General features: G+C 33.6%; 1 protein-coding gene across 1 annotated transcript; it reads left to right on the top strand.

The window, feature by feature from the left end:
• Positions 1-7,249: 7,249 nt before the first annotated feature.
• Positions 7,250-9,444, top strand: LOC130741018 (bax inhibitor 1-like). Its single transcript, XM_057593779.1, has 6 exons — positions 7,250-7,490; positions 7,599-7,742; positions 7,842-7,933; positions 8,596-8,782; positions 8,900-9,055; positions 9,172-9,444. Exons 1-6 carry the CDS (start codon positions 7,383-7,385, stop codon positions 9,223-9,225), a joined length of 741 nt encoding a protein of 246 aa, XP_057449762.1. The 5' UTR covers positions 7,250-7,382; the 3' UTR covers positions 9,226-9,444.
• The last annotated feature ends 5,905 nt before the right edge of the window (positions 9,445-15,349 follow it).

The raw sequence follows: 15,349 nt of genomic DNA, 5'->3' as shown, positions 1-15,349 counted from the left end.
TCAATTTTCACTCTTTGCAGAGTCACACAACCTAGCACAGAAGACCTATTCCCCAACAACTCCCGAAAGACTCGACCGTGCTCTGATACCACAATGTAACACCCCGATTTCGGTGGCGTCACTTTAGTAACCAAAAGTAAACTTAATGCGGAAATACGTGAATATTTTTTTTTTCGATATAATAACTAAGACAAGACTGAATTAAATAAAACCCAAAAGCGAAAAGTAATAGAGCTAATATACAATATATAAACAGCCCCTGCTGTAAGTAACAACCTCGTCACGAGTAACCTCCAGTGACGGAAAGAAAAGTGTAGCGCCCGAAGGCAAAATGTACAAACCAAATCTAAAGTTAAGTGTCCGCAACACTATCCCTCAAAACTGAGAATAAGCTGGCCCATCGGCCTGAAACAAGACCTCCTAAGTCCAACCAACTCTCTGTGATTCCCGTAAAGAAACCACACAAAAAGCTATAGGTGGGAAACTACCCTGTCCCGAATGAAACAAATAAAGTTCAGAGCTAAGACTCTACTCCTACACTAATCCCATCTCGAGGAGCTCACACTAACACTCATTCCTACATGCTAGCGTGATCGTCGTCCGAATTTGAAATCCAGAACGACCTAGTCTATGTACACCATCCGTCCTCCTCTCGCTACCGCGATACGCTCCAGTTCCCGCATCTCAACCCTAGTTCCTCCCGAAGGATGAACCATCATGAATCAGCCCGCCAAAGACATCTGACAAAGGGCGTTTGTTCGTCAAAGCACACACAGAAGACGCGAGGGTCAACTCCAAAGAATTATGTAAATAATAGCACCAATAGATATAAATAAGATAATAGCCACTTAGGCTTATAACTAAGGATAACATCCTAGGGTTGCATATTTCCACAAAGAATATAACGACTGTAAATCACAGTTAACATGCATCAAGTAGAACTAACAAGTATCAAACACACTCATCAACTATGTCAGTATGCATGTTGCATGAAATGATATGCAGGTTAACCCAGTCAACCAATATGCAATCTGGAACGGATGGACATCATCGGATCAGCCCTTCACCAGCCACGGTGGTGCCATTTCGGCCCGTGATGTCTCTTACTCCCACTGGGTAGTCAGATCAGCAGTAAACCCGTAGGTCTGCCATTTCGGTCTGCTACAAGAGACGTCTACAAACGCTCTTTCACGGCATTCCGGGTCTTATGACCATTTTGGAAACCGACGAGGTCCAGAGTACGTCCTGTGTTAATACCTCATTAATGTTGCATGTATGCAAAATGATTAGTCAAACAACGTCTCCGACCTCACTCGACACGTCGCCACGTGTTCTAGGGAAGTTAAAGTCTCTAAAAGCTTACCCTAAGGTAAAGTCGATTCTGCGACCAAAAGACACACTTCATAACGACACATAGCTGCTCCAACAGCACCACCACACACGCTGCTCCAACAGCACAATAACACACGCTGCTCCAACATCACAACAATAAACGCTGCTCCAACAGCACAACATCAAACGCTGCTCCAACAGCACAACGACAACATACTCAACGCTTGGATCCGACGACACTCCTCGTTTTCCAAAATTAAGATTTCACTTTCAATGCCTTCCTTCGAGGTTGTTATCATTACTTAAAGATTTAGAGGTTATTTAAGGTCTTATGAGTTTTCTTTATAAAATAGATTCCATTTTGTCTTATCGCAAGTCTTATACATTTGCAGGATCTCCCAATCCCAAGTCGCTTCCAGAGGATGTCTCGATCCACTAAACAAAATCAAGGCCCGAACCTCGTTCGTCCTATCAAACTTTCTCAAAACTCTCAAAATAAAATCGGCATGACCTGCCCGCTATTCTCACCATTCAGAATCTCAGATTTCCAGTGTAAAGCATATTTAAATCATCACAATCAACATGTCATATATCAAGAAATCTCAACATTAACACTTAGCACTTAGCATATAAAGCATGCACCACACATCCTAGATTACCCACATAGCACATAGCATGTAAGTCAATCCTCAAAAACATTCAGTAGATGAATCATCTACATTGTCAGCCGAAGCCTCAGAAAACATTTTCAATCACACACAATCTCAGTGCATAAACAGTAAACAATGTCGAAACATCGACCCTAAGCATTAACTAGAGATTCAGTGAGAAGCCCTCACCTGAAAGTTCTCCAGAATGATCAACTAGTGCTTCCTCGCACTCAAAGTGTTGGTCCTCAGAGAAATCCTCAAAAGTACCTTTACAATGAAATCACAGAATACTATAAGAATCTATCGGAAACTAAGTTATCGATACTTACTAAGGTTACTCGAAGTAATCTATACTCTAAGGTACGATAATCTAGCGCGAAAGGACAAGTTTTCGGAAAAGGAAATTTCTTCCTCCCCCTCTAATAGGCTCGGCCACTTTACACAATTAAGGGGCTCGATTTTTCTTCGATCAAACTTGGTTCCTATGTTTTCATAAGCCGTAACTAAGGGTATTCTGAACTCGGAAAAATTATCGGATCAAAAACTGTCGCAGGGGTATTTTGGTCATGATTTTTAACTTAGGATTTTCAAAACTGAAATCCCAAAAATAAAATTTTGCAGGGACGTCACCAACGACGTTTATGACAACTAATCCTACTAGCACTAAGCTAAGGCGATAGTTTTCAGCCTAAAGGGTGGAACTTTACTCAAAAACTACATAAATGGGTATTTTAGGCTAGAATTGATTCCGGCGGAATTCCGGCGACATAACGGAAAATCTAATCCGGCAGAAGTGATCTTGGGCACATATAGAAGAGGTTTAGAATCAGAAATGAAAGATTCAGGATAGTTTTGCAAAAACCCATAAACTATCCGCTCAGAAAACTCTACAGAAAAGCTATGGAAAAAGCGATCAGAGGTAAGGATTAGCGACTATACCTCGAAGCCTTGAAGTAGCAACTAACGGATCAACGATCAAGCAAACGATGAAGAAAAACTCTTCTTCCTTCTTCCTTGTTCTTGGCCGCGGTTTAGAGGAGAGAAAATGGAGGAAAATTGTGTTTTTTCTTCCTTTATTTGCTATATATAGAAGGTGGAAATTCGCGGGAAAATGAAAGTTTCGCGAATCCGATTTTTCCGGCGTCATTCTCCATGAATTGTTAGATATGTTTTGGCAAAAGAATTCCAAAACTATAAAGAGGTCTCCTTGTATTTTTGGCAACTAAAGCATAGTCGGTATAAAACTATTTTACCCGATAAGTTGCTTTTTGCATTGAATGTCGGAATGGAAAACTTCCTTCGGAAGAAAGATTGAAATCATCAAGAGAAATGGGTGTACGCGTGTAGAATATTCATTTGAAGCTCTGAATAGATAAAGTCTTCATTGTCGAGAAATTCTAGGGTTTTGAAATACCAGGGATTCGGTTTCGGCAAACTTCCGATGATTGGAATCGGACGTTCGTAGATCCTAGAGTTTCGCCTCGAAACGATTGTGATATATGGAAAAAGAGAAGTTCTAACATTTCTCTGAAGATTTTTGGAATTAACTGCCATCGTGCCTAAAAGTGAAAATTAGCTATATACTAGGGTTTCTGACCTAGGTTTAAGCGTAAAACGTTCGTGCTATAACTTTTATCGATCATAATGAAATCCTTGAACTTTTCCTGAACTTTCTCCTTCATAAATATATTTCATTTAATAAACTTTCGTTCAGGTTTCCCTTCACATTACATCAACCCTAATCGTGAATAAAAAGTTTATTCACTTAACATAAGCCTAAAAACTCGGGCCTTACAGTCCAATGTATTTTTTCAATCTTCTCATTTTGAGTAGACATAGAACAAAGTTTGATCAATTTTTTTAGCTTTCCAATTGTAATCTTATTAATTTTTTTGGTTATTGGGAGGGAGTAATCTTATTAATTTATTAAGCCTATCATTATTTTTATATTTTGATATTTTTATTTTTATTTAAATGTCGATTCATGGCAAACTAATTCCCTCTCTTATTCTCTATTTAACCCAACGATGGGAGAGAATCTACGTCATTCTTTCTCTACTATCACAGCTCTCATACAAACAACTTATATAATTTACTCTATACCACACGTATTTCTCTATACTCATCACATTTTGTTATATTTTTTATTAATGTCAACTCCAACAATCAATTTGCCGTGCAACGCACGGGTAAAAAACACTAGGGGATAAACAAGGGGTAGTTTCAAACTCCAAGCGCAATGTTGTCTACCAAGAAGTTTTTTAGAACATATGAGTGGTTAGTTTAATTTTTTATCTTAATAGTTTTTTTAATACAAACTGACTTCTAAGTGACCTAACTTTATTTCATTGTTAACATGATGTCTATGACATCTTATAAGTTGATGAACATCTGATGCAAAAATATTATTGTCGGTTTAAGGTTCGTTCTATTTTCCCTTACAGTGAAATAATTCTTTATTGATTAAAACAAGTATGTACAAAGTCTGATATATATCTTAAATTTTGTAGGCACCCTGCAATATTGGCTCAAACATGGATGACTTGAAATAAAAAAAATGAGGTCATACTTTATGATTTATCTTTCACAATTCAGATTTGTGCTACTATCACGTTCTTTTTTTTTCCATGATTAATATGTATTTATCATCTACTTTATTGGTGATTCTTTTTTGTCCACTTTCCTTAGCATTTCAGACTCTTCTATTTCATCTATTGTTTAATAATCACTTTTTTTTTAAATTAAATATGTAACAGAATCACAGTTGTTATCTAATGTATTGACACGTTGAATTTTTTGAAAAAGAATCACGTGCTATTTCTTCCATTTTCAAAAAAAGAATAATTTTTTAATGAATGTACTAAGGGTGGAATCACGTTGTGGTAATAGGACAGTCGTCACCCTTAGACACAAAATTGTTACTTGATATACTATAAAAGATCATAAACTCCCTATATATTTCGGTTCTTCTCCTTTAGAAGACAAATTTCAAGTAGACGAATCAATATATATTTCTTACACATTTTATTATTATATGCAACTAAAGTAGTGTTGAAAAACTACTAATAAAAAAGTCAAACTTTTTTTTTTGAAAGATAAATATATATATATTTATCTTTCAAAAAAAAAAGTTTGACTTTTTTATTAGTAGTTTGTCAACACTACTTTAGTTGCATATAATCAAAAGGCTTGAGAGCAAACTCTTAAGCAGGAAATACAAACCAACCAACACCGGCGGAAAAAACCCGAAAATACACCCAAAGATCGAGCCAGACAAAAACCAAACAGAAGAAACCCAAAGACAGAAAGATAGGAAAACCTAGAAAGTGCCGGAAAGAAAACAGGACAGAGCAAACAAACCAAAAAAAAATTCCGATACATTTCATAAATTTTGTAGGTACCTTGCAATATTAACTCAAACTTGGATGACTTGGTATAAACACAAAATGATGTCATACTTTATGATTTATCTTTTACAATCCTGATTAGTGTTACTATCACATCCTTTTTTTTCCATAATATGTGTTTATCGTTTGCTTTATTGGTGATTCCTTATATCTATTATTTGTGTCATTGTTTTCATGTTCATGAAGAATGTGAAACGATTTCATCTTGATCTCAATCAGGCTTAGATGACAAGTCTTTTGATCCACTTTGCTTAGCATTTGAGACCCTTCTATTTCATATGTTGTTTAATATATTTTAAATAATCAAATAATTGATTGATGTATCAAATACGATAGACATATTCCCCGTGCAACGCGCGGGTAAAAAAACACTAGAATTTCCCCTTCTATATTGATTTATGAAATTTATAAGATTTTGTTTCTCTGATAAATGAGAATCCATTGAGTAAGATGATTTACATTTAAGTCTGCTCTGAAACCTAAAAGTGGTTGTTGTTTGTATTTGCGTATAATTTTCAATTGTATGTTTTAATTTTAAAGTACTATAATGCTATCTACGTGAGATTTTGTTTTATATAAAAAGTATCATTATACTTTTTTTATACAATCATTATATTCTAAACTAATTAATTGATATTATTTTAATAGAATAAATTTAATATAATTAACTTTAGTATTATTTTCAAAATTTTAAGAGTGTATATTTATATAAGTATATAACTATAATAATTTGTTAATAAGAAAAGTAAGAGGAATACAAAATATTAATACATATGTACTATAAAATTATGACATGAATTTATTAGTGCTAACAAATTAGAGTTACGAGATCTCACGGGGAGAAACATTTTACATGAAAATGAAAATTTGTACGAGTTAAAAAAAAAAATCATTTTCTATAACTTAAGTGTATCTTTAATAATTTAAAAAATAATTATATATTTATGTATTGTTATATATCTAAAACACAAAAGCATTACCCTTTATGCAACACGAGTATACATCTTCACAAACAAAATTCAGTTATACCTCACATATGCAAAAATTAAAGCTTTTGGTTTATTAACTTCTGTGTTTTTCAAAATTTGTGCTCTTTAAATATCTACATCTTTATTATGATTATTCTTACATTCTTAGCATCTTAAATATTTATAATTTAAAATATGAATCGATGCATCAAATACAATAGACATATTCCCCGTGCAACGCGCGGGTAAAAAAGCACTAGTATCATATCATACTAAGAAATAATTTCATACATTAAATATTTTTTAAGAAACTCGTGCAATGCACGAGCAACTTCCTAGTTTCTTGAAAAAAAAATTGATAAGGTAAAATTTATTATTCATTAACATGTTGTCAAAGACTTCCATTTATGGGCAAGTTTCATGCCATTAAATTGGTGCACATTGACAGAGAAAAGTGTCCTTCCTCATTTGTTTATGCATCGCTGTTTCTAGATGCAATTAGTTAGTCTTTCTTTTCTGTTATTTTTCCTTTTGTAACAAAAAAAAAAGAAAGACTTCCATTTATTTTTCAACAAAATAATAATTTTTTGTTCATTGATATATTTTTCAAAATAAATGTATTGATATAATTTTTTAGAACATAATAAATAGAAATAGATTATTTCCTTATCAAAAAATTGAAAACTATTACTAGCAACTGACTTTGTAAAGTATAGGTACAATTAATAAAACTATTGACTTTTTTTTTTGCTTTTTGTCATTTCGTGGAAATAAAGCCATAGACTAACGACCAAGAAAGCCAAAGGTTCCTTGGGTTATAAGAAAGGATATTGCAGTTAGTATTAAAAATTAAAGATAAATAACAGAACGAAGCTTCGAAGAAATTAACCTCACTTGAAAATAGAAATATCAATATGAAATATAAATAAATAAATAAATAGGGGTGAGTAGATCATTGAATTGTTCATTCTGAATCTGTTTGTTTCTGGTTTCTGAGATTCAAAGAAAGAAGAAGAAATCAAAGAATGGATGCATTCACTTCGTTTTTCGATTCAACATCAAATCGATGGAACTACAATTCGCTCATGAATTTCCGTCAGATTTCTCCCAAAGTTCAAAATCACCTCAAGCAGGTTGCTAAATTCTAGGGTTTCATCAATTCCCAATTCTAGGGTTTCTTCGTTTCTCTTCGATCGATCGATTTCGTTAACAATTTGATTTGATTGATTGATTGATTGTAGGTTTACTTCACCCTGTGTTTCGCCGTGGTTGCTGCCGCTGTTGGAGCTTACCTCCATGTTCTCTTCCACGTTGGCGGTCTTCTCACCACTCTCGCCTGCGTCGGAACCAGTGTTTGGTTACTCTCAACACCTCCTCGTGAAGAGGTATGGATCAATTTTCCCCTGCTTGATTTCTTCAATCCTTCATGGTTTTGTTGTTGCATTTCACTCGTTTCTCACCTCTGTTTTTCTTATTATTTGCAGCGAAAGAGGGTTTCTTTGTTGTTGGCCTCATCACTGTTTCAGGGTGCCTCTATTGGACCCTTGATTGATTTGGCCATTCAAATCGATCCAAGGTATGCGTGTGTGCTTTCATTAGGGTTTCCCCCTTTTCACATACAATGATTTTTGGATGGCACCATATTTTCACCCACACCTAGAGAAGATAAGGAAAGAACAGAGAAATGATGTGATAGGTAAAGAAGAGTGAGATAGAAGCAGAAAGTTGGAGGAATGAGATAGAAGATGTAGTTGAGTGTGAATGAATCAAAACCCTTTCACATAAGACATTTGGTTGGGTAAAAGAGAGAATTTCCCGTTGCGGTTATGTTGCTGAATTGCGAATAAATACGGGTTGAGCTAATCAGCTAACTACAATTGTTGTCACGATACCGTTGCAAGGATTCGAAACCCTTAAGTTACGCAATTGCCGCAATTTAAAACCTTGGACTGTAATTTAAAACCCTAGGCATGTAATCCAGTAATGGTTTATTGTTATTATTAATTTCTAGGTTAGAATATTTGTCTCTAATTAATTGACTAACTTTCATTTGGGTCAAAAGTCCTAACATGAACAAAATATAAAATTTTCTTAACAGCGTTTTCCTTTCCCTCTACTCTTCCCTTCCCCACTCTTCCTGCTTTGTCTATTTAGTTAATTCTTTGTGACAATTGGCTTCTGTAAATACTTTTTAGTTTTGGAAGAATTTATGACATTGTTCTTCCATAATTGCCACAGCCTCATCTTTAGTGCATTTGTGGGAACTTCCCTGGCCTTTGCATGTTTCTCCGGAGCAGCTTTGGTGGCTAAGCGTAGGGAGTACTTGTACCTTGGTGGCCTGGTATCTTCGGGGTTGTCCATTCTCCTTTGGCTGCACTTTGCTTCTTCTATCTTTGGAGGTTCAACAGCTCTCTTTAAGTTTGAGGTAATGCGGCTGCCATTAATTTTCCCCCCTGGAATTACCTTTTGGGTCTGCGGAAACTTTTGCTATTATGCTGCTAGAAGATTTCTTACTCACTGTTTAGTTTTACTACTTCTGCAGTTGTATTTTGGGCTTTTGGTGTTTGTGGGTTACATTGTAGTGGACACACAAGAAATAGTTGAGAGGGCACATCTTGGCGATCTGGATTATGTGAAGCACGCTTTGACCTTGTTTACTGATTTGGCTGCAGTTTTTGTCCGGATTCTAATTATCATGGTGAGTTTGATCGTTAAATGTCCTTATTTAGATCCTAACTCTACTCTTGTTTCTTTTTTGTTTTGATTTCTCCTCATTAATTTTGTATTGATGGGAGCTTTATCATTCTCTTCCAGATGAAGAATTCAGCCCAAAAGAATGAGGAGAAGAAGAAGAAGAGGAGAGACTAGTTCTCTCACCAATCAGTTTATTCGACGCTTTTTGTGCATCTTGTTTAGTCTTTGCACTCTTTGGGAAATGCATGACATAGTTGTGTATAAAGTGTTGTCCACGTTCTTGAACTAGTAGTTCCTACTTGTGCAGTTGGTCATGTATCTGCTTTATATCAGACTATCAGTAGTACATGTTGACATGTTTTTCTAGCTTTATAATAAGAGATTCTTGCATAACATTCTCTTTTTAGCTTTATAATGAGATATTCTTGCTTAACAATTATGTTCCATGCTTTCTCCATGACTATATGAGAATGATTACATTAACTTCTTTTGTTGAAGTTTTTATAGTTGATACTCTGATTTCCTGTCTTCATAGTAACCTCTCCATTTACTTACCCTGCATATTAAACGCAGAGTCAAAATGTTGTGATAGCTAATAGCTTACATTGGTTTGAAGATATCTCTGCGATATGTAAAGCCCTGGGAATGTGGTTTTCTGTGCAGAATCTATGGGCTCTGAAAATACTGATTTTGTTCGATACTGGTCTTGAATGACATCTCAATTGTGATTATTAGAAGCTAATCAGCAATATCTGAGTGAGTTTTATGCATTGAAAATGAAAAACCATGAGTATGGGGAAGAGAGTCAGCATTTGTTTTATGGCGATGAGAATAAAACCAGAGGGAGCCCCCCAGCGAGTAGTTGAACCAGCATAATTTAAGAGAAAGTATAAAGTATAGAAAGGATAAGGAAACAAGCAAATTTGGCCATCATCTTCATATTATGAGCTGCTGCATCATAAATAAAACTAGTTGTTGCTTGCTTTGTTGGTCTCTCTAATTACCTGACAAGGATCCCACAGTAGTCCTGGGAAAAATTGAAGAAAAATTTGAGATAGCCGTTCTGTTTTGAAACCGCCACTAAATTCTACTATCTAAAACAAATAGTTGCTAAATTTGAATGTAAATTAAAAATCTTGAGCTAAGTTGATTAATTGGAGGTACTTGCTACATGTTTTCTAAATGTGTAAATTCAGTCTTTGATTCTGCATTTCATAGATAAATTCATGTACATGATGATTAAACTATAAGTAGCTTCAAAGAATTGGAAACATGTTGAACAAAATTAACTTTTTATTGTATGTCATTTGTTGAGTAATCGAAATCCATGGCTTTATCCCAACCCAAAAGGCATGATATAAGAGTCAATGGTTTCATCCATGGCTTTATACTTTTTTGTTATCAAATTGATACATATTTTACTCGATATTCGAAAATATCAGAGTCAATGGTATGGGCTTTTTGACTTTTATACATGGTCCATTTAATGTATTAATGTATTTTTCAATTCTGTAGTATTATTTTAAAAGATGAATTATGAGACCTAGAAGAAATAGATTGTAACAGTGAAATATAGGAAGGATTACTCAACTTTGAGCATCTTCTTTTTAGACCGAACGTTGGATACTTGTGTTACATCATTACATTGTGGCAAATTACTCAGATGAGAATTCAAGAATGTGGCTGCCTTTTGTCATTCTGTAAAGTCACCAATTTGGCCGGCCCATTGGAGAAAATATGTAATGCTGACAGGCAAAGAAAAAAAATCTAAAAAATTTAATAAGAGATGGTTGGTTTAAATAGTAAATGTCTGATTTTATTTAAAATAAAGCCCGTGCATTAGAATTTGGACTTAGTTTGACTCTACATAAAAAGTAGCACAAAGATGACGAATGTTCTGTAATTTATAAGTATCTCATTGGTCATATTTTTAGAAAATGCGAGTCTTAACACCAAGATTGAGTTTATTGAATAGAAAAACTTAATTGTACTTATCTCTGATGCTTTGTTTGGTTGTAGAAGAAAGAAGATGAGAAGAAATAAAATTGTATTTTTTGGTTGTTTCATATAATAAATATAATAAAAATAGATGAGAAATAATGAGGTGCATAATATAAAATACAAAAAATTGTTTTTAACTGAAAGACTTCTTTGCCCTTAGGAATATAATTCTTCAGTCATTTATGCCATAAGTATAAGGACAAAAAAGGGTAACACAAACATCATCCTTCATTTCTTGACAAATAGAGAAGAGAAGACAAAATAGATGGGTCTCACATTAACTCTTGTAAAGAAGATAACCAAACGAGATTGACTCTTTGATTCATGGTAACCCTTATATTTGACGTCTTCCTCTTCACAAGTTCTATAATAACAAACAAGTTGTAAAATAAGGGAGGTGTTATAAGTTACATTATCTTTCAAAGTGACTCAATCACTTTAATGGAGCTAAATCCCTATAAAACCAACTCTGGTATATCAATATTTAACTTTAAGAGAAAGAGTATTTATTAATCTTCAAAGTTGAGAAATATCTTTCCATTTTCAAAGTAAAAGATGACATCCTAACTTATATTCCTTGGTACACTTATCACTTATGCAACATGTGTGTAATCAGTTGCAAATCCTGATCAGAACCCACCTTCTCGGTTTGGTTCTTTGCACAGTCGATTCCATAACCCATATGTGGGGGTGTGTTAGCATTATTAATATTCTTTTCATCTATTGTGAAAGGCCTCTATCAATCTGACTCAATCTCGCCATATATACATGCCCAAATGGGCCTAATGCTTCTTTCTACTTAATTTATGGGGTGGTTACATTTTAACTTGTCGTTTCCAATTAGCAAGTATTCCAACCCCTCAAAATTGGATGACATTATTGGATAAATCACTTTGATTCACCTTTACCAAATACGTTTTTTGTGTGGACATCGCAGCAGATAATGCGACAACTAGTCTTTTCTTTCCCTAGGATTGTCTTTAACTCAAAGAAGACCAATTCAACTTGACTCCCAGGAACAAAAGACACAGATTTGATAGCAGCGCTCAAAACTACTGTTTTAGTAAACTTTCCCAGGATGGAGTTCTGGGCGAAACAACTCAGTCGAGCCTGAATTCTTGCACTAGCCGGTTGACGTCCTCCCCGGATGCCTTTAAAGGGAAAGGGGTAGGGGGCAGGCCTCGAAGGGCCTTTACTTTACAGGTATTGGAAGATGCCAAAATAGCTTGGAAGAAAAAGAATGAAAATGGGTTTGCAAATATAAATGAGTACATAGGAAACTAACCAACAATTTTATACACTCGCACTGAAAAATAAACAATTATAATTCAAATAAATGTTATATTTGCACCCCAAACTCATCTCCGTCCCCCTCCACTCCGGTAAAAGTGAGGGTCGGGGTTGGAGATAAGTTTGAATTTGATTGTCATGTCTAGTTTAGATATAAATTAGAAATGTACACAACTCAGATCAATTTCAAGGTCATTCTAATTCGAAATACATTGTTTTTTACATATTGCGAAATCACATTTTTACTCACCCTATAACTTTTTAGATTTTTTAATTCCTAAAATATCATTAAATAAAAATAGTAGTTACATATTTTATTCACACTTTACATTTGCACCTCCAGAATTTCAAGTTCGAATAGAAATTCTAGCTTCAGAAGTTGAAATTCTATAAAAAAAAAAAAGTTTTCAGAACTCCAATTTTTGTCTTAGATTTTCAGAAGTTGAAATTATAAAACTATATTCAATTAATTTCATAAGAGTTATATAAGGATATTTTGAAAAAAAAAAGGTTTAGAACGTGTAAAAAATAATTTTTGGGATTTACAAATAATCCGATACATGGCTGAATTATAAACTAACAAAATCCATCTTGACATGTCTCACATGCAAGTACAACCCTAATACAAACAAATGTTTAGACATTTGACGAAAGAAACAATAAAGCTCCATCCATATATAATTTATTGTTTTTTCTGATGAGTTCTAATTCCAAATGCATCTACTCCACTGAGAGAGTTGGGGCTTTATTTCTCTCTAACATGTGCGCACAAAGACATGATTGAGAGACATTGCAAAATCGTCCTTGATAATTTAATCACTATCTCCATTTAATTAACATTATCCTAATCCAAGCGTACTTGAAAGATAACATATATTCATATATATTAATATTAGACGGTAGGCTTGCTTGATTATTTTTCTTCACAAATCGTGCCAATGACAATTCCAATTTAATAAACTGATACATACAATCGAACTACAGTTCACTGACATAGTTTATATTTAAAATAGAGATCAAGAAGCCACGATAGTTCATTCCCTCAATCTGAGATCATTATTCCCTTAAAGCAAACAAGTATGTGAGACACTTCTTAAATGCCCCTAATTTGAATACCCCTCCATTGGAAATAAGAATATATAGATATAAAATTCATGTTAAAATATAGTGTGTTACTTTGTCATCTATGATCTATCATTACTAGTCAATGCACACAAGGCCAATTCAATTTCGGAAAGGATTTTGGATTGGGTTAAATAATTTTGGATTGAATTTTCACAACTTAATCCAACCCTATTGGTTGATGTTTTTTAGGGTCTTTCGACGATTTCATACCTGTTCGGGAAACTTTAACAATCTTTTCCAACAAAAGAATTTTTTGGATTTCAAATCTGCATTAATCTCCGATTAGACCAACACATTCTTGTTTCTTTTGGTTGATATGAACATGGAACAATATGTTTCAATGCCTGGGTATCAAATTTAAAATTAATTTTATTAAAATGTTCAATTGGGTTCTCATTTGCGTCAAATGAATTTTGAAAAGGAAAAAAAAAAAAATGGCGTAATCACCTCAACTATGAGTAATCTTTTGTTGGTGACTTTTGGATTATAGATAAACATGCCCTATATCATTTCGTGAATAACTACGTATCTTGTTTTACCATAAAAAACTACTTGCATTTTCCATAGGTCATAGGTGCATGTCTATTTTAATTTGAAAAATATAGAGTACAATGATTTTCATTTTTAAATTGTTATCATTAAGTAAATATTGTTTTATATAGATGCTAAAAAGGTTTAACTCGTTTTAATGTTATAATTGTTTAGAATGAGTTTGACAATAGAAAACACGATTGGCCCGATCGGTCCGACTAAGAACTGATCAGGTGATCAATTCAGTCATTTGAAAAAAAACTAGGAGATTCTAGAGTTGGCCAATAACTAGTTGAACCAGTCCAAAACCTGAAAATCATGATTGAATCGGTCAATTTTTTACTTTTTATTTTTCAAATTAAAAAATCCCCTTAACCATTTTTTTTATCATATAAGTTATATGGGATGATCAACCTAAAATACTTTAAAATTTAATTAATCTAAATTTCTTAATATCTTATGCAAATATATCATATATTAAAATAAATAATATTTATTTATTAAAAATATTATTTAATTACTATTTGTTCATACACAGTTTAATCGTGGTTCGACTAATGATTGAGTCTTCTTAAACTTGATAATTATACATGGTATTGCAAAAAAGTTTTACTCATACATATAATTAAATTTTACAATATTATCATATCATAATTAAATTAAAAAGGCAAATGATGCAGTGTGATTGAATATATATATAAAACTTTATACGTTGTCGTATATATTTTTTACACGGTTACTTATACTTTTTTACGGGATGCAATTCTGTTCGAACCTATAACATCCACATTATGGTGGGGCTAACTCGTCCAACAAAAGTTTTTCTCATCTACAATACTTAAATCCAGAAATTACTTAAGAAGAATCAAACATGCACCTTAAAGTTACTACATGTGTTGTCGTCTATACTAATTTAATTCTTAAAAAAAAACCGGTTTGATTTCAGCATGAAAAAACTTTGCTTGCCATTTAAAAGGGTTAAATGTGTTGCTGAAAAATAGGGAATGTTTTCTGGGTGGGGCTCGTTGAATTTAACGGTCTGGATGCGATCTGACAAGTTGGTTGCTAGTAAGTTCCTAAAGGGCACTATAAGGGAAGGAAGTGAGTTTTAACTTTTAATATTGGTCCAACAGAAATTTTAATAATGCAAGGCATGTTCTTTGCTGTGTCTTTGAGCCATTTGATTTGTCTTCCTTTGAGGCCTTCTTGGCCGTTCAATTTAAAAGTGTTTCAGCAATGAGTTTTTAAGTAAAATAAAATTACCACCTTGTGATTTATTCATAAAAAAAATTAGAGATAGAGAGCAATGACATTTTAAAATTTAAATTAATATATGTGATAATATAAAGAG

Source organism: Lotus japonicus, chromosome 2, assembly GCF_012489685.1.
Source record: "Lotus japonicus ecotype B-129 chromosome 2, LjGifu_v1.2".
Taxonomy (NCBI): domain Eukaryota; kingdom Viridiplantae; phylum Streptophyta; class Magnoliopsida; order Fabales; family Fabaceae; genus Lotus; species Lotus japonicus.
Note: the sequence above shows the minus strand (reverse complement) of the source record. Positions and strands in the feature narration are given on the sequence as shown.

Excerpts from the sequence above, each read along its gene's own strand:
- LOC130741018 (XM_057593779.1), top strand. The coding sequence starts at position 7,383 with ATGGATGCATTCACTTCGTTTTTCGATTCAACATCAAATCGATGGAAC. Across the intron at positions 8,783-8,899 it reads CAGCTCTCTTTAAGTTTGAG|TTGTATTTTGGGCTTTTGGT; the intron begins GTAATGCGGCTG and ends CTACTTCTGCAG. Across the intron at positions 9,056-9,171 it reads TCCGGATTCTAATTATCATG|ATGAAGAATTCAGCCCAAAA; the intron begins GTGAGTTTGATC and ends ATTCTCTTCCAG.